Source organism: Alosa sapidissima, chromosome 4 (assembly GCF_018492685.1).
Source record: "Alosa sapidissima isolate fAloSap1 chromosome 4, fAloSap1.pri, whole genome shotgun sequence".
NCBI lineage: Eukaryota > Metazoa > Chordata > Actinopteri > Clupeiformes > Clupeidae > Alosa > Alosa sapidissima.
This window is the reverse complement of record NC_055960.1, coordinates 29,126,348-29,148,498: the sequence shown is the minus strand read 5'-3', so window position 1 is coordinate 29,148,498 and position 22,151 is coordinate 29,126,348. Positions and strand designations below refer to the sequence as shown.

General features: G+C 39.8%; 2 protein-coding genes across 4 annotated transcripts; both read left to right on the top strand.

Moving 5' to 3' along the window:
* Positions 1 to 1,367: 1,367 nt before the first annotated feature.
* LOC121706516 (major histocompatibility complex class I-related gene protein-like) lies at positions 1,368 to 12,846 on the top strand. 2 transcript variants are annotated; one of them, XM_042088333.1, is made up of 8 exons: positions 1,368 to 1,750; positions 5,443 to 5,700; positions 7,469 to 7,705; positions 8,153 to 8,428; positions 10,397 to 10,534; positions 10,645 to 10,688; positions 11,099 to 11,142; positions 11,298 to 12,846. In XM_042088333.1, the coding sequence occupies exons 2-8, from the start codon at positions 5,475 to 5,477 to the stop codon at positions 11,323 to 11,325; spliced, it is 993 nt and encodes a 330-aa protein (XP_041944267.1). In that variant the 5' UTR covers positions 1,368 to 1,750; positions 5,443 to 5,474; the 3' UTR covers positions 11,326 to 12,846. The 2 variants fall into 2 exon arrangements, with proteins under 2 accessions (XP_041944267.1, XP_041944266.1); XM_042088332.1 differs by having other exon boundaries at positions 1,395 to 1,750; positions 11,096 to 11,142.
* Positions 12,847 to 16,118: 3,272 nt separating this feature from the next.
* On the top strand, positions 16,119 to 20,962 carry card19 (caspase recruitment domain family, member 19). Of its 2 annotated transcripts, none has more exons than XM_042088356.1 (6): positions 16,119 to 16,450; positions 17,231 to 17,370; positions 17,603 to 17,759; positions 17,879 to 17,944; positions 19,384 to 19,449; positions 19,796 to 20,962. In XM_042088356.1, exons 1-6 carry the CDS (start codon positions 16,393 to 16,395, stop codon positions 19,906 to 19,908), a joined length of 600 nt encoding a protein of 199 aa, XP_041944290.1. In that variant the 5' UTR covers positions 16,119 to 16,392; the 3' UTR covers positions 19,909 to 20,962. The 2 variants fall into 2 exon arrangements, with proteins under 2 accessions (XP_041944290.1, XP_041944291.1); XM_042088357.1 differs by having other exon boundaries at positions 16,136 to 16,399.
* Positions 20,963 to 22,151: the final 1,189 nt, after the last annotated feature.

Below are 22,151 nucleotides of genomic sequence, written 5' to 3'. Positions count from 1 at the left end.
ACACAATCATACATACACTCGGACAAAGCACTTCCATCTCCCAGCTAGTAAGCATTGATGTTATAATGCGCGCTTTTAGAGAACGTTTACATTACTGATAAATAGATACGCTTCAACCTCTATACCGCATATCGCGGCTTTGATTCCATGTTTAACTTAAAACCAATTTGTAGTGTTAACTTAACCCCCGTCTTGACACGCCTCAGGTCTGTACCATTCACAACATGTTATCAAACAAATCAACATCGCAACATGATTTAATAGCGCCGTCTTTGTGCAAATGTTTGTAAAGTCATTGTTCCCGTTGCGGCGGCGGGAAAGCCGCCTTTGCCAGTGACAGACACACTGCGCTCTGTCACAAGGCCAGTGACCCAAATTAGACGTTGCAAGCAGAGCTGTGAGTGCCTGACTGTTTGCAGTGTAAACAAGATGACCATTTGGGAGATTATGCTTAACCATTAATCTCATGCTCTTAGTCAGGGTATACAGTCATTTCTTTCAAAGGCATATCAGGTTGGACTGAAATTATTATGCATAATCTATCTTATATGTGGACTATCTGGTGAAGGACTGTACTGAATTTAATGGATAAAAATAATTTGTTATGCTCATGTCAGACAGTCCGAATCGTATCTGATTTAAGCATGGCAGGAACCGGAGTCGGACAGGGAAGGTTTTCTTTGTAGACATTGCACTTGCCATCAAAGGGCATTAGTTGTGGAGGAGACAAGTTGGGATGTTGATGTTTGGTGTGGTCAGACCCATTTACTTTACAGCTCCATACATGTTTTTTTACATATCAGGGTAAATCTTTTAAATGTAAAATCTTTATACCACATGTCCGGAGTACGTTTTTACAGGGATCTGTGATGAGATTAAGATTTTTTACTTTCTGTAACAGGAAAACCTGTTCATAACCATTGAGCAATTAACATTTGCTAGTTTGCATTTGGCTGAATACATTGGGGCCACATGACGGCAATTTCCTGGACTGCTTTTTGTTGACAGTCCACCCATCCACAAGGCGCTAACATACTCTGACCACTTGTGTGCCTTTGTAGACATTGCACTTACCATTCAAAGGCATTAGTTGTGGATGAAACAAGTTGTGATGTTGATGTTTGGTGTGGTCGGACCCAGTTATACAGTTCTTTATTTTCTTTTACATATTGGAGTAATTTTTTATGTAAATTCATACCACATGAGTAAATGGAACCAAACATCTAGAGCATGTGTATCAGTGAAGCCCCTCTTGAAAAAAAAACATTCAAGTCTTAGCAGCAGATATGTTGAACAATGTAAATGTTTCATTGCCTGCACAGTTTCCTAAGTTTTAAAGTCCTCTCTCCAAAAGAATAGCCTGATGTAGATGCTTCTCATCTTTTCTTTAGTGTGTTTCATCTAGTGAGGCAATGTGTGAACTCTGTGATGAGGCAGCATGCACGGAAAATAAACTCAAAACCACACTGACATAACCAGTTTTCACACGAGACTCTGAAAAGTATGTTTCAATTCATGTCTGCCCACCTTCCCTCAATGAACTAGTGAAGGCCTACTATCTCTGCCTTGAATCAGAAAATGGGTGTGTCAAGGTGGGACAGTCAAACGTATTTTAGAGGTAGGCTAAAGGTATATATCAAGTATATCATCGCAGCTGTATAAAGTATATCATCGCAGCTGTCAGTCGAAATGACGCTTAAAACAATCATTATTGTGCTTTTTTTCAGTTATTTACCCTTCTCTTCCCCCGGTGAGTTATATGTTCATTTATTTGTTTGTTTAGTTACGCCGCAACGCTGACCGAAACACTATCCACATAGCCCAGCCTACTTAACATAATCGTGGAAATGTAGGCCTAAATTAAGCATTTAGGTGCAATATGTAGGCTAAGTAAGGGGTAATGTATAGAACGCCGATCATTATTTGGAAAATAAGTCCCGACAGGGCGAACCGGACCCCGACGCGCAGCGGAGTTGTGAAGAGCCGTATAATAATGTAGCCTATAGCATAGGCAACATCAAACTTTTTCAATGAGATTGTAAGATTACTGTGGTGTCTAGAAGTCACTGATGCCAGCTACTTGTGTTTACATTGATAATTACAAAGGCATTCAGATTGCTGGTTGATATTTTACACTTATAACCACCAACCGTCAAGCTGGAAACGTGTCAAAAACAATATGCGTCATAACACACTGAGCACAGAGCTCACAGCAGCATAATGGGGCATTTTTTGTAACTGTATCTTCGCATTTCATTCTTTCCATCGGTTTTAAAAAGTATACTGAGTTGTCTTTGGCTCTGAATGGATTTGTACTTATGGCATCCTTACACCAAACAACTTTGACAAGATTTGGGAAAGATTCTTGAAAGATTGTAGTAGTAAAGATTGAATTGGGGGGGGGGGCATTAGTTAAAAGACTCCAATATTTCAAGAATCTTTCCCAAATCTTGTCAAAGTTGTTTGGTTTAAGGAGGCTATTAGATGTTCAGTGTCTTTGTTTTTATCATAAACTTGTATCATGTGACTTCCTTAAAACCAGTTGACCACCTACCTGTTCATACTTGTCATGTGATCACCTGTTAAAATGGCAACTTTTTTTGTCTTGCTTTGTCATTTTGTCATGCTCTGATGAAGGTAATGCAGAAAGGTGTAGGCATGTTTTAAAAGAATATTCATGTGAAATTAAAGGCTTTTAAAACATAGAACCCTCATGCGAGCCTCAGTCTCAGATGTTCTTCAAAATGTTTTTTAAAATGTTTTGAATCCCCAAACTGAATAGCACCAGAAGAACACCCAGTCTTATACCCTGGCAGAAACTTCCTGCAAATTGTAGTGGCAGATTTGTTATTATAGCTTGGTTTTAACATGTAGGCTACCTGCCTCTGCATTGCCATTTCTCTATTCCTCGGTAGCTCTGTCCTCATTCCATTTGTAGGCCTACCCTACTTCCTCCCTGTTTTTCACTCTCTATTGTAGACTACTGTATCCCTCAGTCAGGCTGTCTTTGCCTTGGCCGCTATTTTTTATAACATAACATCAGACCTTAAACGCAGCGAGAAGAATAAAGCCATAGATTAAGTCTCTGTTGCAAAATAATGTTGTGCTAATCAAACCATGGTAATTAGGACGGCAAGAAAATGTCCTAATCTAAAACAGTAGGCCTATATGTTTTATTTTGTTTATATTTTGGGACACTATTAAACTAACCATGTTTGTATATCATTTATACCTACAATAGATTAGCCAGTCAAAAATATAACCATATCAAGCTTAAACAAAGGCCTATGTCGTTTTTCTTTCATTTGATGATTTTTGGGATCAACACTTTGTGATGCAGCACACCCCCCTACATGATGTCATATGAATTATGTGATTGGCTATGACTTCAGTCACATGCCTCCACAACAAGGTCTTTGAACCAATAGCATTCAGTTACGCTTTTCAGGACAGAAAAAAATGCTGTTTTCTTATGCCGTCCCAACGCTCTTTACCTGCTGTTCCAATATACCTGAATTCACACCAGATAAATAACGATAGAGTAGACAACTGTTTCAATACCACATGTAAATGATACACAGTAGCCTAAAGGATAAAAAAAGCTAATTGAATTAATTCACAAGGTCAGTCTATATGAGCAAATCAATAAACTTGAATAATAAATAATAATAAAAAAGAGATGAAACTAAGGTAGCCCATCATAAGTTTCAGGGTGCATTCGAGATGGGCTTAAGTCTATCTACTTAACGTCTAATGTGATGTGCCGTGTCAGCCAGGAAGAGCAAGAAAAGACAGCAGGCAAGCCTTGACTACTGTACTTTTCTCCTTGCAGTCTACACCTTATATGACTTACAGTTTTTCTCTATCGCTTTTATGCTTGTGTCAACTCTGACATCATCAACTGTCTCCAGTGAAGATCCACAATGCAGAAATTAACCAAGTCACGACCTACAAGTACTTGGGTGTCATCATGATAGACAAAAACCTTTCATGGATCCCTCACATAAAATTTACCTGCAAAAACATACAACAGCGGATTTATTTGCTACGGAGATTTAGATTCTTTGGAGATAGCACCCAAATAATCTCCTTGTTCTTCACATCAGTGATCCAGAGTGTAATGCTTAATTGTAGCACAGTTTGGCTGAGTAGCCTTTTAGTCAAAGATAAAGCAAAGCTGTACCATCAAATTAAAATCTGTTCAAAGATTACCGGGATTACCTGTAGCACACCTCTTCCAGGAAGCCCACAACAAGAGCATGCTCAGATATATTTACACAGACACCTCACATGTTCTACACAGAGAATATCAGCTACTGCCCTCAAACAGGCGCTTTAGAGTTCCTTCTTTCAACCGCAACTGACTCAGATACTCTTTTATACATCAATCAATCATTTTGTTAAACCAGCAACATTAAGATCTAGTGCAATATATATCCATGGATGCAATGTCGAAAGTTTGGATGTATTGATGTAGCCTCTTTGTAATATATTGTCTTCTGTCATGCTTGATACTATCTTTTGTGGCTATGTTTCATGTTTGTCTGTTGATACTGTCATGTGTGGCTAAGTTTCATGTTTGTCTGTCGATGCTTTATGTCCTACATGTATGTATTGTTCCTGTCCTTTGTATACTGTCCTATACTTAAATGAGCTGCCCAGGGATGCAAAAAGAATTTCAGCACAAACTCACAAATAAAGTTGTATCGTAATTTTATCGTATCGTACATCACATTTTTAAAACCATTAATCTGAACAGAAGCACTCTAGCCAAAATGACACATTTCGCTTGCAAAAAGCTGTTGCTCTCTCTCAAATTTTGCCTTCAAACACATCCTGTCGTCAAATTTGTTGATTTGAAATCTGATCACTACGGAGCGCCCCAAAGGGCCATGATGGGAATTTGTTTTTAGAGGTGAAAATTTATTTTTAGAGATCCTTTGGCATTCTCTTGCAGTACTTTTGTCTTTTATGAGGGAACACAAAACTTATTGTGAAAGAATACAACAATTGTTTGAGGGAATGTAAAACTATTGTGAGGGAACTCAATAGGAGCTCCCTCCCTTTGGGGGCCTCGTAGATTCCCACGTACTAAGTTTCTATCTTTTAGTATTTCAAGTAGGATTAAATAAAGTCTTCTTTAATTTGCTAGGCCACATTCACGTCAGCAGCAGCAAATTCACTCATTCTCTCTTTACCTCTCTCTCTCTCTCACACACACACACACACACACACAGAACGGAGCGCACATCAAATTCATTTTCAATGAAATTGTCAAATGTATCACTTTTTGATATGTCTTCTATGTCCTTTTTCAAGCTAAAAATGGGTTTACACGCTTTGCAGAGTCACATTCTATTTTATACAGCATCCCTACTTTTTGAAATTGGGGTTGTATTTTCTTACGACATTCAATGTCTCTCATTTGTATTTTTTTTTTAGAAAACCATACCCTGCTTCATTGTTAAACAGCCATGTCAGGATTTGAAGGCTTTCCAGATTATATGGACATTGAAATGGTTGATGGTCAAGACTGGAGCCTTTATACCAGTATCACGAAGATGAAAGTCCCCTTGGATCCATTCGTGAAGGAACATCTGGATCCAAAGCACTGGGATAATAGCACTGAAGAGTCAGCTAGATTGAAGCTTGTAGTCACCGCCATATTTGATTTTATAAAATTGCACAACAATGAGACTGGTGAGTGGGCATATACAAATGCACTATAAGTACTTTCCATGCACATTACAATAAGTAAGTAACATGTAACATGCGACGTGCTAGCGGAGTGCCTAAAAACCCCCTTAGCTGTTGTAGAATCAGCGTAACCTACGGACTCGAGTGGCTTATTGCTTTTCTAAAACTGTTGCTATAAATACCTGGCTAAGTTTAAAACAACCTACGGCCTCTCGGGGCTTATTGCTTAATTCAATTTCAATTTAATTTCACTTATAGAGCACCAAAACACATGTCTCATGGCGCTTTACAGAGTCTTAAACATTCAGAGAGAGGAGTAACAGGGGTGAGGAAAAACTCCCTAGAATTGGAGATACATATAGGAAGAAACCTTGAGTAGATCCACGACTCAAGGGCCTGACCCATCTGCCTAGGGTCAGTTACAAGGCAGTATGGTCTGTATACATGATAAATGAATAGGTTATTTAGGTGTAGAGAATAGCACATATTGTTTAAAGCCACCTGAGGTATATGTTACAAAGAGGTAGGATGGTTACATAACCAGTATGATAATGCATCCTATTTAGTGTCAGAAAGTTCAAATAGTCCAGTGTAGGGAATGAATTGTCCATAGGGATTAGGAGTTGTTACAGGGCAAGCAGTGGGTGGCTAGGCTATGCGGGCCACGAATCCAGGCAAGGGGACAGCAACAGGCGATGGTAGGGCAGTCATAGGGATGGGACTTCAGGTGTGATGAGGGTCAAACACAAGGATGGATGATGACTGGTAATGGTTTACCTCACAAGTGAACTAAGGGGGAAGAAAGAGATATAGAGTGGGTTAGTATTACTCATGATGGTAAGTATTAATAAGTATATCAATGGTACTATTAAAGTGTTATACTATTGAGAGAAAAGGCAAGAGAGGGAGAGTTGAGAGAGAGAGAGAGGGAGAGAAGAGGGAGTTGAACGGCAAGACTGAGAGAAGAGGTAGGAGGAGAGTTGAGAGAGAGGGGGAGGGGGAGACTACGGCATGGTGAAGAGTAGTCAGCACTTAATCTGTGTTTCATTGAATTAGGCCCACAACACCTCTAGAAGGCTGGTACCCCAACGGTATCATGTCCAAGAGCTCCCACGTACAAGGCCCCAGAGTGTAGCGCTGTAGCTGCCTGGCTGCATTAGCTGCTGTAGCAACTCGAGATGTGAAACCGATTGTTTTCGGGGTTTTTTTGTACCGACAGTACTTGGTGACCTCCATAAACAGAGATCTATGTAAAAACTTGCCGGATTTCTCCTTTAAGTCCTGAGTAATCTCACTGACCAGGTGCTGCTGGGCAGGTTGCAGATCAGTGTGTTAGTGTATTCTCAGAGCATGTGTTTTGTTGACTGCAGCATGAAGGGAACAAATATAAAGTAAAGCAGCATTTATATTTTAAAGTTTTGACACAATAGAATTTCCTTATTTTAGAATAGTATGATATCAAATTCATTCAAGTAAACAGCATTTTTTTTTCAACAAAAGACTACTGTATCAGTGCCAGTGTTCCCTCGAATATATGTTTTGGTATGGTGAATAATTGTAAAGTGAGAACATTAGACCCCACATACGATCACAATGTGAACACAAATCTATGAACGTTTTGAATTCTTTCTCATAAAAATACCCACTGCAGAAACCCGTATAGACAAAACCTTTGTGTATTAGTTTGTCATTCAACTTTGTCAGTCATTTTTCACCCTTTAGTGTACATGATCTACCTTTTAATGTCTCTTTATATGCCTTTAATCTATAGCAGGAGCACATGTATTCCAGATGAGTATTTCCTGTTGGTGGGATGATAAGACTCATGCCACAGGTAGTAGTGAGGCATCTGTGTACGATGGACTAGACTTCGTATGGAGTGGACCAGTGGCTCATGTGTCAAATGGATTATCTGGCAAAGATGAGATAGAGCCAACATACCTGCAGGAGTGCTCTGGGCAGCTAAAGAAATATGTGACGTCTGGGAAGGAATACTTGAACAGGAAAGGTACAGTAGCGCTTACAATAGAGACACTTCATCAACCTATTTTAAAGGATTGTTTTTACTTATAAATGTTTAATAAATAATGACATCAAATATATGTTTGATAACTTAATTAAGTGCATCTAAAAAATGTATAATATCATGGAAAAGTTCATTTTCTGTCCTCTGTCCTCCTCACACAGTGTTGGAGATTTTTGCAAGTTAATTAAATGTATTAATCTATACATAGTTAATTTAATGATTTATGTATTAATATAGCATCATAATATAATATATTGACATGTGATTTGTATGCCAATGTATTAGTTGTGTAATATATAATCAATTAGTGACTTTGTGTATGTAAATATAAATATGCACATTAATAAAAAAATTAATTCAATTACGGTTCTCATGGTGTATGATTTTCTTTCTTTTTTTCATATTTCTCTTCATGTCCTGTTCCTCCAGTCCCCCCAGATGTCTTGCTGTTCTTTAGCTACTCTTCCAACTCTTCAGTGGTGTGCCACGCTACAGGTTTCTACCCTAAGAGAATGGACATCACTTGGAAGAAAGATGGACAGGTGATGAAAGAGGATGTGGGGCCGATACTGCCCAATGGGGATGGAACCTTCCAGATAAGAGCCATGATTACTGTGTCACCTGAGGAGAGGAAGAAGAGCAACTTCACCTGTGAGGTGGAACACGTCAGTGGACTGATCATCAAGACCCTGAGTGAGGAAAATGGTAAGAGAGCACTGGAACCTTGACTACCATACTATATGTTATTTCACACACTTGTCTGGTTTGAATGGACTCTGGCAATAAAGATGATGACTAATGGGCGTAAGGTGCAATGCAACGATCTATGTTAGTTTGTGGCCAATGCAGTTATCATTATCTCGCCAGGGCCAGGGACACATGTTGTCTAAATAGCAAATGAACAGGCGCCCACAGGCGTTACAATGAAAGGCACATCGATCACACATTGCTGTTTTGATGCCACAGAAAATGATAATGCCACTGATTAAGAAAAACCTTATATTATCTAAGTGAAAGACACAGTGTTTGTTATATGAGAGTTACCTGTGATCTAGCTAGTGATGAGACCTTAGTAAGGTGTCAGGATCCCCACCTGGGGCCTATTGCACAAAACTAGGATAAGGGATTAAGCTGGGATATCTTGGCTAAACTAGGGATTAAAATAAGGGATTAAGCCGGGATATCTTGGCTATTCTGGCTCAATTTATCTGTGATCCGGTTGCACAAAAGCGGGATAGGGGGCAGCAGGATATGTTATGGTATAAGTCACCATGGCGATTTATTCTGTGAAGTTCCAGGATCTATTTAATCTCATCCCTTATCTCAGTAAGCAGTCACCACAAACGGCCCACTACACATTGTTATCACATATAACTAGATTCACTGTCATAATTTAAACGTTTGTGATCATGAATTAACTTTTACAGACTCATTCCTGACCGGTCATGTGACAATGATAGATAGATAGATAGATAGATACTTTATTGATCCCCAAATGTGACGTCACGGGAGCACCGTAACCATTTTGCGCTTGGCGGTCGCGACACTAGTTGCAATATTCTCCTAAACAGAGGTGTTGCTGTTTGTTGCTGTTGTGAAAAGCCTATCACTACCTACTTTACACCGTAGAAGAAGCAATGAAGCAGCTCTAGTTGCCATGGTGAATCTATGATCGATGGCGAGTCTATTTGAGGAAGCCATGAGCGTGCACTTATCCAGGATAGGTTTCACCTGGCTTGATGAATCCGTGTCTGCTCATCCTGGCTTGGTCTTTGTGCAACCAATTAAGCCTGTGCGCTCTTGTTTTGGATCTACTGAGCGCAGCTCAGTAACTTATCCTGGATGTCTTAATTCTGCTTTTGTGCAACGGGCCCCAGGTTGTTAGTAAGTTTGTAAATTTGTAAAGTTTGTAGTGTCTTAATAAAGCATGTTTGTTGGAACTTCTGTTCTGTGTGAAGGAGTCTTGCGCTTGGCTCCTCCTGCAAATTCCTGACATAATGTGTCCCTGGCAACACAGTGAAAAGGCTGTGCTGGTGTGCTTGGATGAATGTCCTTAAGATTTTTATTTGAATGATATTGGGATAAGTGTTTTTTTCAGGCTACATGTATGTTTCCAATTGTATGCTCTTGTTAGTCATTGCTATGAAAATAAATAACTAAGTTTAAGACTTTTGTCGTTGCTCTGTCTGTACTCTGCTTGTCACACACTCACCTGTTTTAGCAAAACAAGCTTGATGGTATCCTGCGCTTAATAGACAGTTGCAGATTCCTTCTGCAGAGATGTGTTCACTCAACATCATAATGCCAAAATGCTGTGGTCCAAGTGTTCCATGCTCTTAAAGGGTATGGGTGATGGCACTCTCATTGGTTTAATGGATATTATGCCCAAAATACACCTATGATTACCGGTCATTAAGAAACATAAGAACACCCAAAATGTATTTAAACCACATACTTCAGACCATGCGTTTTAGATAATCAAAATAGGGCCTGTTACAGCACCCTCTCACTTTGGGGTGTACGTAAGTCAGATAGGTCAGAGTGCAGAGTCCTCATGAAAGATACAGTATCAGAATCATTATTTATAGTTTTTTATTTAAAGTACTGTATCAGTTGCATTTTTTATTTGTGAATTTTAATGTTCTTTCTGAAGTGACTTCTGATTTATTCCAGGTTCTTCGATTGTGATTGCGATTTTGGCTGGGATTGGGATTGTGGCTGGAATTGGGATTGTGGCTGGAATTGGGAAATTCTTTTGGACAAGAATGAGGACACAAAATGAGACTAGACTTGCACCACAGAGGAGACAAGGTGGGACTGGACTTTGGTAAACTTTACAATTCTATATTCTATATTGTATGTTTGTTTTCTGACTCTATTGCTGCATCAGTTGTAATGTTAACATATTTTTGTTTTTACAGACCAAGAGGCTGCCTCTAAATGCTGTGTGAAGTTCTCAGATTTGGTAAAACACATCTGTGCTTCTCTCAGTATCTCTCTATCTCTCTCTCTCAGTATCTCTTTTCTCTTTTTTGGTCAGCAAGGGAAAAACACCTGATAACTGGTCATTTAATGGTTCAGCATGTAGTTGTAGTTGTAGCCATGAGAGGGGCTTTAGTGCAAGCGGCAGCATGCATACCACATTCAGGTGTAAGTTCTCCAAACCCAAATTCTCCCCCCATCTTTCTCTCCCACTCCTATAAAAGAATATCTAGTAGACATCCAATGATGTAATTCCAAATGTATGCTTAGAAGGCAGGGGATCCTCTTATATCACTAGACTATAGCAACATATTCAAAAATATATAAATTCTGTTGATGCATGTTGGCAATCATTGAATCTTTGTTTTGGTGTTTTTTTTTGTTCTACAGCAGAATGGTACAAATGTCAGTGGATCTGATACACCTCTGATGACAAAGTATGTTTTTCTGCTTCAAAGTAGACTTATCACAGCTTTCTATCAAGAAGCTAAAGAGATGCTACATTATCCATATTTGTGTAGTCAATAATTAATTTAGTGTTCTCTGATTCTGTGAATTGCTTAGCCTAATGTAGTGTTTTAATTCCTTACAGCCCTGACAATATTCCGTGCTACTCCTGAGAAGACAGGATTTTCATCCACAAACCTGGTCTGAAAATGCCTTTTCACACCAGCCTGGCTGCCATTTTTACATAACACTGCATTTCCTCTGTTTTTCAGTTTTAACAACACAATTTTGTGAGAACTTTAGAGAGTGTGGCTCTTATATTTTTGTGTCTTTGAGCTCTTTGTGTCTGTCAGGATAGTGCTTGTGTCTTTGTGTCTGTCAGGATAGTGCTTTCTCAAAGGGGCCTCCAAACAGAGCATTTACTAGTGCTAGCAATTGATGAAATGGATTTTATAGGGCTGAAGATGGCATATGGCCACCAGCAAAAGGAACGGGCTGAGGGACCCAATTGGACTGCCATTCGATCATGGTTGTTATGGGGAAGTTTCCCTATAATAGGCCTACATGGGTGTATGTCTCTGATATGATGCCTTACGAGGCCCTGTTTTTGCCAAAAATGACAAACAGTGACATCAATAAATGAGAAATTTAGTCAGTCATCGGTTGTGACATCCACGTTTTGTGCCGTTTTAGCTGGGGTCAGTGAAGTAAGTCCCCCCACTCGGTGGCCATCTTGGTAACACACTTTGGGCAGTTATGGGGCAGCTATTCCTATTCAAGTGAATGGGGAGGCATACAGGAAGGGACAGGATATGTGTAGAGACTACTGCCATGTTGGCGTCATGAACTAACCCCATACATTTCTATGGAGGATTCTTCAGATCTGTAGGGAAATAGCTGCAGTAACTGAGAATACCATGAGCTCAGTTTTGGAGCTGAAGGTGCCGATGTTTTCATTCAGACTGAAATATCCAAAATGATAATATGGTTATGAAGATGTTCTGCATAGCTCTGTGCCATTTGCATGTTTTAGCACAAGCAGAAACGTTCACCTGTGCAGTGTCTGCATAGTTGTATGTGAAAATGTTTTATATTTTTTATTTCAATTGAATGCATCTATTTACATATACAACAGTGTATGTAAATAACTAAATATTTAAAATATAGCTATATTGCCCATCAGTATGATGGTTGCAGTGTAGGCCTACTCTGTTTTAATATAATATTTCAGCTATTTCAGCTGGGTTGTTGGGTACTTGAGATTTGGCCACTATTTATCCAATAGCAAGGAATTTGACATCTTTTCCTGTGTATACCAAAGAAAAAATGCAATATACTTAATTGTTTGTCATACACAAAAAAATTTGCTTTTTTTTACAACAAACTGTCTATTCGTTTTTTTGTATCACTTTATCACTGTCAGTGGAAAGACTCGTCCAGTCCTCTGTCTTTGCTTTCCTGTTTTTCACTAGGACATTTACACAATGTTTGTTAAAGTCTGTTGGTAAACAAAAAAAAAAATCCACAACCAAGACATGGTATTACCTGGGAAATACAGACATATATTCATAGCCTATATTTAAATAGTTTCATCACCAGTCATGATATATTACCTGGCAGTGTATTTCAATTTGTATGTTTATCTCATTTGTACTGTAAAGTTGCAAATAAAATATTAATATTTTAAATAGAAATGGGTGTATCTGGCTTTGTTGATTCTAAAAAAATATATAACATTATAAATATAAATTATGATACCACTTCAGAATAAAATATCACTGAATAAAGAATTCAAAGAAACACGTCTGTCTCTGTGTCTGATAACTTGGGAGAAAAACAGTCTGCCCTCTAGTGTCCTATTCTGGTCACTGCACTGACATAAGCTCTGTTTGCAATCACAAAATAAAGTCATAGGGCCCTATCATGACATTCTAAAGTGCATCGTCACTCGTCAAAAGATTGGTGCTGAAAGCGTGAGTGTCACGCCAGATGCGTGAGAGTTGGCAACCCTGATAAACCACAGAATCTTTCTGTGAAGAGCAATGAGGAAATACTGCAGGGTGCTCTACATTCCACTAATAGCCATCTGCTTCAGGCCCAGCATGATTTACACTAGAAATAGAAATTCCCTCCAAGGCTAAAGTAACACAATAGGAAGCAAAGTGCAATACCAGGTGTTTAGGGCATGCAAACTGTAAACCCAAACATGTCAAATAACTCAAAATAATGATTTAACACAACTTCATTGTCATTAATTCACTTCAAAATCATTGAGAAAGGAAACTCATAGCGATCATGTGAAATAATCAAATATAGTTGTCAGGGGAGCACTTTATATTAACATTGCATTTATTAATTTAGCATATATTAATTTAGCAGATATATGTATCCAAAGCGACTTACAGAACAGTTGACTGTGTGGGCTGACTGTACTAAAATGTTGATTCAATGGCCATGGATTGTGTCCTTAGTGAACTTTGACATGTACTAGGAGGGATGCATGTGAATGAAGTATGATAACCCTTATGGAGAGGTCAGTTGACCTACTTGACTATAATTTGTCTGTGCTCTCAATGTGAAACAGAATATTTAACAAAGTAGCATTGATTAGCACACCTGTAGATGTCAACAATTTAGGCTTTATTGTCCACTGTTGTGCAGTATGTCCTCCCAGCTGATGGCAGTTCAATGAACTACTATGTTGCTGTTCTTTGTTCATTTATGAGAAATGAAATATATGTGTGACCGACTTTCACTTCACTTGTGTAGACACTGTACACAACAGAAGAAAGACCCTGACTTTCACTTCACTGCTATACACAACAGAAGAAAGACCCTGACTTTCACTTCACTGCTGTGTAGACACTATACACAACAGAAGAAAGACCCTGACTTTCACTTCAGTTCTGTCTAGCTAGCCCTATACACAACAGAAGAAGGGCCACCACTGACTTTCATGTGGCAATTAATGGTTTGGTGATGTGAGATAGTTCTGACCTTTTTCTTTCAGGCCTCCAAAATAAGTTCAGAGATTAAAGCTCAAGAGATCGATTATATGATATGGTTGCAGAGCTGAGGTAAAGATGCACAGATCTAGAAAGAGGGCTACAGTAACTTGATTAAAGTGCATTAGTCAAAAGCACTGAAAGCAATTAAGCACTTGAGCAATAGCAATTATTACATCAGTGCACTACTACACTCCGGGGGCATGTTCATGAGCCCATGTTCATGCCCCTAGCAGCTCTAGTTGTTGGCTGCAGCAACACTAAGTAGAACTGATTGTTTTCCCGTACCAACAGTAGGCTACTCAGTGACTTTGAGAAACAGAGATTCTCCTTTAAGTTGATCTAAATGCCCGAGAGTGTTGTTGAGACATTGATCAGTGTTAATGTAATGGAGTACAGCATATTTCGGACAAATAAAGCACAATTTTGTTTCCTGTTTTGGTTGATTTGGCCTCTGCACACTAGCCTGGAAAATCCAGACCCTGATAATCTAGAAAGATTAAGGGTCTGGCAAAGAGCAATGCAATGGCCCAACTTGAGGGGCGGCAACAAGCATGCATTTAAAAATCTCACTGCACGCAATTGGATAACACTACCATGTTTACTTTGAATGATTTCGGACTTAAACGCAATGGGATAACACTACCAGACATCCCAACCTGCAAAAAGTCATTTCAGGGAGGTATCACGACCCCCCCCCCCCAAAAAAAAAACAAAAAAAACTAGCCTAGTCAGTCGGCCTACACCAAATAAGGAAGGCCTATAGATAGAAAATATTTAGATTTTGGTAGTCTGGTGTTTTCATGTAGCCTTGGCAACTAGCCTAGGCTATTGGCCTGAATAATATGCACTTAAACTCACCTCAACATGTCTTTTGCAATAATTTCACCTGGCATGGGCAATGCTAAAGTCACTGTTACAAACAGGGCAGCGTGCAAGACTAGGCCTATCATTATTTTTTACTCTTATGAGACAAGGGTAGCCTACATTTTCGTTTTTTTTTAGGCACTGACTCTGCTATGACGCTCTTATTCATACACTGAACTGATTAAGTTCGGGAGAAAAGAGATCAATTAAAGCCCGCCTACACTGAAAACTGATTGGTTGATTTAGCGAAACAGGCCAATCAGGATGCTCTCTCTCTCTTGGATGCGCTCAGGCACACACGCACCCCCCCCCCCCCCTCCCCCCTCTCTCTCTCTCTCTCTCTCTCTGTCTCCCGTCGTGTGCGCGCTACACTCAGATGCACACGCGGTCTCGAATGCTCGCTCTTGATCGCTCACTCTAGATTCCGGGATATTTTATCTAATTTGCGGGCGTCAGGGAGCCGCTATCAATATACGGGAGACTCCCGGAACTTCCGGGAGACTTGGGATGTCTGCACTACGACCAATGTGTACTGTCCTCCAACGTTGCGGCGCTGTCTTCATCAGTTTAGGTGGTTTCCAGGAATGTTGGGGGAAAAGTAACGTGCATCATTGCTCTTTGCCAGAGTGTCTCGCAGAGACAATTCCATTGTGTTCTCGCGGGAACTCTGGATTTCCAAGGTATCTGCACACTGCCACAGAAACGCATTTGTTGGAACAACCTCTGATGTGTGTGTTGTGTATGTTCTGTGTGAGTGTTTTGTGGTTGTGGTGGTGCTGTGTATGAGTGTGTCGGAATGATGTTGTGTATTATAATTTAGATTTTAGCACTTTACAGAACCGAGGGAATCCTGAGACAAGGGCTCTAGGCAAGTTTGAATATGTTGAGGCATTATCTGATTATGTGCTCATTTTCATACATTTTAAGTATGGAAATCTGAAGCATTGGCAGGGCAGCCAACATCAACTGAGGGAAGTGGACAGTAGGCCTAGGCTAAATATTTTTTTAACAAACCTAACTTGGGTGGGCAGCCTCGCTAATATTTCATTAGGCTTATTTGCTTCTGTTGCTTGCTGGTGTGTTTATTTATTTATGAATGCATTTAAATCCAAACTCTTAAACTTGTCAACAGAAAACAATTATATTTTGTCCCAATGTCCCGGAAGTTTGACTGAAGGACCTGAATGCATTTCTGGACTTGAACCATGAACCGATTCGACTGGACAGTCACTCACTTCGAAGACTCGAATCAGCAGCACGACTCTTATTTGCCATCTTGCCGTCTTTGCGTTACTTCCTGTTCGACCCTCCAGGCAGCTTACCATAATGGGAGTGTCAGAACAAAGGGCAGGGTAGAAGGAATCTGCAATGGGAGGTTTGTTTCGAATTTGGTCTCTACGAAAAACAGCGCTTATATTTACTTTGGGTCAGTGTTTATATGGCGACGATATTGGTAGGCTACATTGTGTTACATTTGTATCCTTTGTGCGTGATGTAAGCGTCAGCTAGTTACCCTTGAGCTCTCCTCCCTGCCCCTGTATACTTCAATAGTGTCAGTAGCCTAGCTCAATTTACAGTAAAGGTTAGTTAGGCTAGTAATTGAGTTAGTGGTACTTGTTTGACCAAAGTAGTTTATTGTACGTTGATCTTAAAGAGAAGCGAGAATGTCGACTCTCTTGATGTTTATCAGCCCAGCTGCATTTATGTCTTGCAAAGCAACTAAGCTTTACGTCTCTCCGTTTACGTGGACAACTTGGTCTTGTGGAAGGCAGAACCTCACAAGGGGCGTTTAGTTTGAACAGTTGTCGAGTGAAAGTCTGCGTGTCCGGAACGACCACCTACCTAGCCATGCTATAATTTAGTTGGTTGGTTGGTAGCTAGTAGAAGCAATAATATCAACACAAAGATGTGTCGCCAGATTCTGCGCTCCGAGTCTGCCCTTATTGCCCATATTATTGGATTTAAAAACGGTTGCCATCATCCTTTTGTAGTCTCCTGCTTATGTTATTGTTTATTTTTCATTTTAGAATTGTTGAATTAATTTCTTCTCAAGCCAGACAGGCAGTGTCAAAATCTTTTGCTGCCTCTGGTGATGTTTAATCATAGGTAGCCTACATTACTCACATGACCAATTAATGATTGTTCCACTGTTTGTTCCTGCTGCTATGATATAGCTTAATGTTATTGCATGGCTTATTTGTGTCAGAAACCTTCTTGGAACAGCTGCAAGCTGACAGCCGGTTCTTGAAGGCTGATCGGCGTCTAGATACAGAGGTAGTAGACAGACTCATCCTTCAACTGAACAGGATCTACCCCCAGGTTCTCACCGACAATGAGGCCAAAAAGGTATCACTCATAATCCTGTGAAGGATGTTTTTTTTCTTTCAGGAAGATGTAGCACATCATCAGCAGGTGTTCTTTCGAATTAATGAATGAGCCAGTTACACTGGGGAATGATTAGGGCCCAGACATGAGCCAGGTTGAGATTTTAGATACAGTACATCTGTTATTTCTTTGAGTATAGAATTAAGAGTGTGGCTGGCTGTGGGTCATTGTAACCTTTTCCAAACTGCTGCAGTTCAGGGATCTGGACGTCCCCACCTGCATTCGGCTGGCCGAACTCCTGACACACTTGCAAGTGAAGGGTGAGGAGGCGTGCCGTGAGTTCTACCGAGCGCTACATCTTCACGTGGAGGAGGTGTACTTTGGCCTGCCTACACGCCTCCGCCGTAGAGGTTAGACACTATCATTCTTAACAGGCCTAGTAGTTTGCTTTGTCTGTGTTTGTGTCTTGTATGCTTGTATCAGCTGAGTAACTTGCTTTGATGTAACTATTTGTCTTTGTTTTGTACAGAATCTATAGACCTAGTCATTAGTCCAGCATCCACCCCTAGACAGAGATTTGTGCTAAATGACAGAGGTAAGTACGAGTCATGTTTATTTTTTTATTTATCCTTTTACTACATTGATATTTTTAAAATCCTAACTGCCTCTCTACATCTTTCTAGCTACCATACCATACCAACACTTATTCAGTTGTCTATTTAGTATTTATTTGATCACTCCCTCAGTCTAAGCTACTGTGTTCAATGCATAGACTGTGTGTGCATAACCTGTGTATGTAAACATCTTTCCCCAAGTCTGAAACCTGGGTATTCCAAATATGTGGTTTTGTGATAAACCTGGGTAAAGTTAACTCAAATGAACGTTTTTGATAAAATAAACCCTGGGGTTTCTTTCTCTTGTAAGTCATAGGGCTCTTCTATTAGGAGATAGATTATTATATGTGCCCTCTTATTTACTTATTTACTTACTTTTTTGTTTACTTGAATGTTATGTTTGTCTGTAGACCTAAATTGGTAAAATAAGTCTTGTCTTCACCGTGGGATAGTGAGAAACGTAATTTCGATCTCTTTGTATGTCTGGAACATGTGAAGAAATTGACAATAAAGCTGACTTTGACTTTGACTTTGACTTTAGGAGATGCACCACTTAAAGCCCCCCCTGGTAGGATTAGCTATTTTTTGCGCTCCGCTGGAGAAGTTGTGCGTTTCGCTATTTCAAATTGGTGAAAAAACTAACCATAAAGCAAATGTGGATTTGTTTACAAGCTAGCGAAACAGTTAGCATAAGTTCGGCAGAACAATGTGGACGTTACAAGGGAAGAAACACAATTTAAAATGAGTTTCTTGTTTCTCACTTCTTTTACCAGTCAGTCCCAATGTTGCAAGGTTGGTTATCCGTCTGGGGACGCTAAGGGGAGCGGGGAAAGTCACCATTTTTACCAGAACAGGTTATTTAACCATCCAAATGATTTCTAAATGGTTTTATTACTGTTGAAAAATAGTTAAAATAGTTACCAAGGTCCCCTTTAAATTAGCCTGGGTGTTCCCATGCTGCCTTGCGCGCGATTTGATTCACGCTGCTAAGGCAGCCTGGAAACTACCGCCCTAATTTTTGCCTCAGATAGGGAACCAATCACAGATCAGGGGGGAAAGCAAGACGATGATGAGCTATGCACAGACGCATTTGATAGACATCCGTGGCACCCAATAAACGGATCTGGGCATTTTTTTTCAAATACGAGAAAATGAACGTTTGGTTCCCAGACCACGTCTCATTGAGAAGTGGTGGCGCTAACCAGGCTACCTTTAAATATGAATGACCCAGGTTTATCCCTGAACTACATAAACATCCTGCAATGCCTTACTGTCTACTTCAGACATTGAAAGTGGATTAGTAAGGACGAGGCTACAGTCTAGTAGCCATCTTCCGTTGGCCTTTTAAGAGTGATGTTAACACGGCTTGAGCTGGCTTGAAGCTCATGAATCGCTGAGCATTTGTTTTGATCCTTTCCAGGTCCTTTGTTTTTCCTAAGCTGCTTCAGCGTGGCAGTAGGTGTAGCGCTTCTGTATTACTGTGGAGGTGAGTCATGGCTTTGTGTGATCAATCAATTATGAGGTTTGTTTGGAAACACCCTGTCCAGTCAGTTTTGATTACGCAGAAAGCTGATCGATAAACTCGTGACACACCATATAGTTACCATGCTTTGTAGGTGCTGGCTAGATAAAAAAGCTGATCCCATTCATGGTAGTTGAGGCTGTTCGAGACCTCTTAACAGCAGATAGCTTTGACTTCTTGCTTTTTTTTCATGACTCCATATAAAAAAAGTAATATTTCATGCACAGGTTTTTCATACTGGTCTGCCCATGTATGAGCGCAAGGTCCGGGTTCGTGCAAAATGAAATCTTTCCGTCTCTCCCTTCTGCAGAGTCCAAAGGGGCAGGCGGCACCAGCAGGGCTCTGGGCCTGGCGGCTCTCGGTCTGGGGCGCCGAGTCCGGGAGGTTTTGATATGGTACACAGAGGACCCTATTCCAAAGTAGTCCAACTTCACGTTAACCAACAAAACATCCGATTGCACACAGGACACTTCCAAAACATCTCATGGTGTCAAATTTGTACCGAAATCAGGGGATTCACAACTTTTATGTCATATTTGCAATGCATTATTTGTACACATGCAATACATAGTATACTTTTTTTATGCATGCCTTGGCATTGGCTCCTATGATGGAGGCTCTTGTAGATTAGCACATTTCTGTAAGGTGTATGCCTTTTTCAATGCATAAGGGCTGTATGCATTCTTGGGGCAATTGACCTTTGTTTGCTCGGTTTACATAACTAATTGTAACAGAGAAAATGAATCATAGATTGTCTGCCTCATTATATTTTCCACTACATATTCTTAGTGGGAAGTGTGCTCTTGGGTTTGTTTAATTAGATATCTTTGACATGAAGGGAATGTATTTATTTAGAAATCCTATGGGTTGCATACCTGTTACTTAAACTTGTCTCGGAAAATCATTGGAGCAACAGTCTAACTAGAGAATATATCTCTGCATAACATGCTGCGTATTAAGATGGACTTTAATCTACAGTCCACTAAGTAGCTTAATCCGTCTTCTGCCATTTTGGACACATCAGAGAGAAACCTGAAGATGCCTTTTTATTTTAAATGTAACTTACAACCTTCTTGTACTAGTCTCACAAAGAAATGATCAAGGTCCAGAAAAAAATCTACTTTTTCATACTGTCATAATCCAAACAAATGCATAAACAATGACTGTTCAAGTGCAAACCTAGCCATACAAAAATCTTGCAGTGGAGTTTACTTATGTCAGTATAGTGGCAGGGACATGTCTTCAGTACAAGTTGAAGGCTTCCTTAATTTTCGCAATCAAAGTAGTTGATTCTTATTTATACAGTCTGTACTTCCATAACAGTCCTCTTGACCTGCAGGTGATTGCTCTTCATGGATTACATGCTCCTTGTGGCCTTAACCTTTTTCAGCTCTGGGCTGTCAAATATATATTTTTTATGTGTTTTCTAATATTTTGTTTTCTTGCTGACATTCAGTAAAACTACACACTACGCCTGGCTGGTATTCACATAATCATTATGTTACACCCCCTGTTCTTACAGTAAACTTGTATATGTTTATGTATATGTATAGATTGGGGCCCAAATAGAACGTTCAAGCATTGTTTTTGTTTACCTTGTTGAAAGGGTCCATAGATGACCATCTACAGTTAGCTACCAGACGGGTTACTGTGTGTCAGTATATATATGTACTATATATGTATAGTATATGTCTGGAAGCTGGAGTATTCCAAGAACAAGAAGTAGTCACAAGCCTGGCTGAATTAACTCAAGAGCATGTGGTAAAGCATCTAATAGAAGAGCACCATGGTCCAATTCTACCTGCAAAACAAACCTATAATACTGCTCTACTAGGTTTTCCCACTTACAAGGAGCAGGCGAGCAACTCACGTTTAGTTCACAGAGCATAAAAATAGTTTAAGAAGACTGATCTTATTTTTTTTTTTTCAAATGTGTGCATTGCTTTAACGCCTGGTGTAGCCAGTTTCATTGTCTGTAGTGGAAGCTTAACTGTTTCAGCCTACACTCTGCGAATGGAATGGAAGGCTTGTGACTAATCAACGTTCTGGAATACCCGCCAGCTCTTCTCTGGGCTGTTCTTCATTGTGGGACTTTTCTTTTTCTGCCTTTTGCCAGTGTGACTTCAGAGACAATAAAACACAAATGCTTGTATACATATAGTTTTGAACATGATTGCTTTTTTTACAAACTGTTTTTAACAAGGATAAATAGCCATACAAAAAGAATTTCAAACAATCACAAACATATTGGTGAGGCTGAATAATTTGGTCCATAGTAAAAAATAACTATACAGAAAATGTTATACTGTAAACTGTACAATAGAAAAAAATGACTGCATGATTTGCTTAGATTTGTAACCGGTGGTCTGTTTAAGGACTGTAACTCTGTGTTGCTTGCATGTACCTGGCATACGGTCTTAAAGGTGCAGGAGTACACACACACAGAATGGACAGCAAGGACTATGATGAGCGAAAATTTAAAGGAACCGTATGTAAGTTTGTGGCCAAAACTGGTACTGCAATCACTTTCAAATTACTGTAGAGCGGTGTATCCCCTCCCCCTCCCCTCTGACTGGCAGAACTGGCAACCCGGATGCCGAAACAGTACTGACTTTGTGATCAGTAGATAGGTGGAGGGTGGCGCATCAGGCCAAAACACAACATGA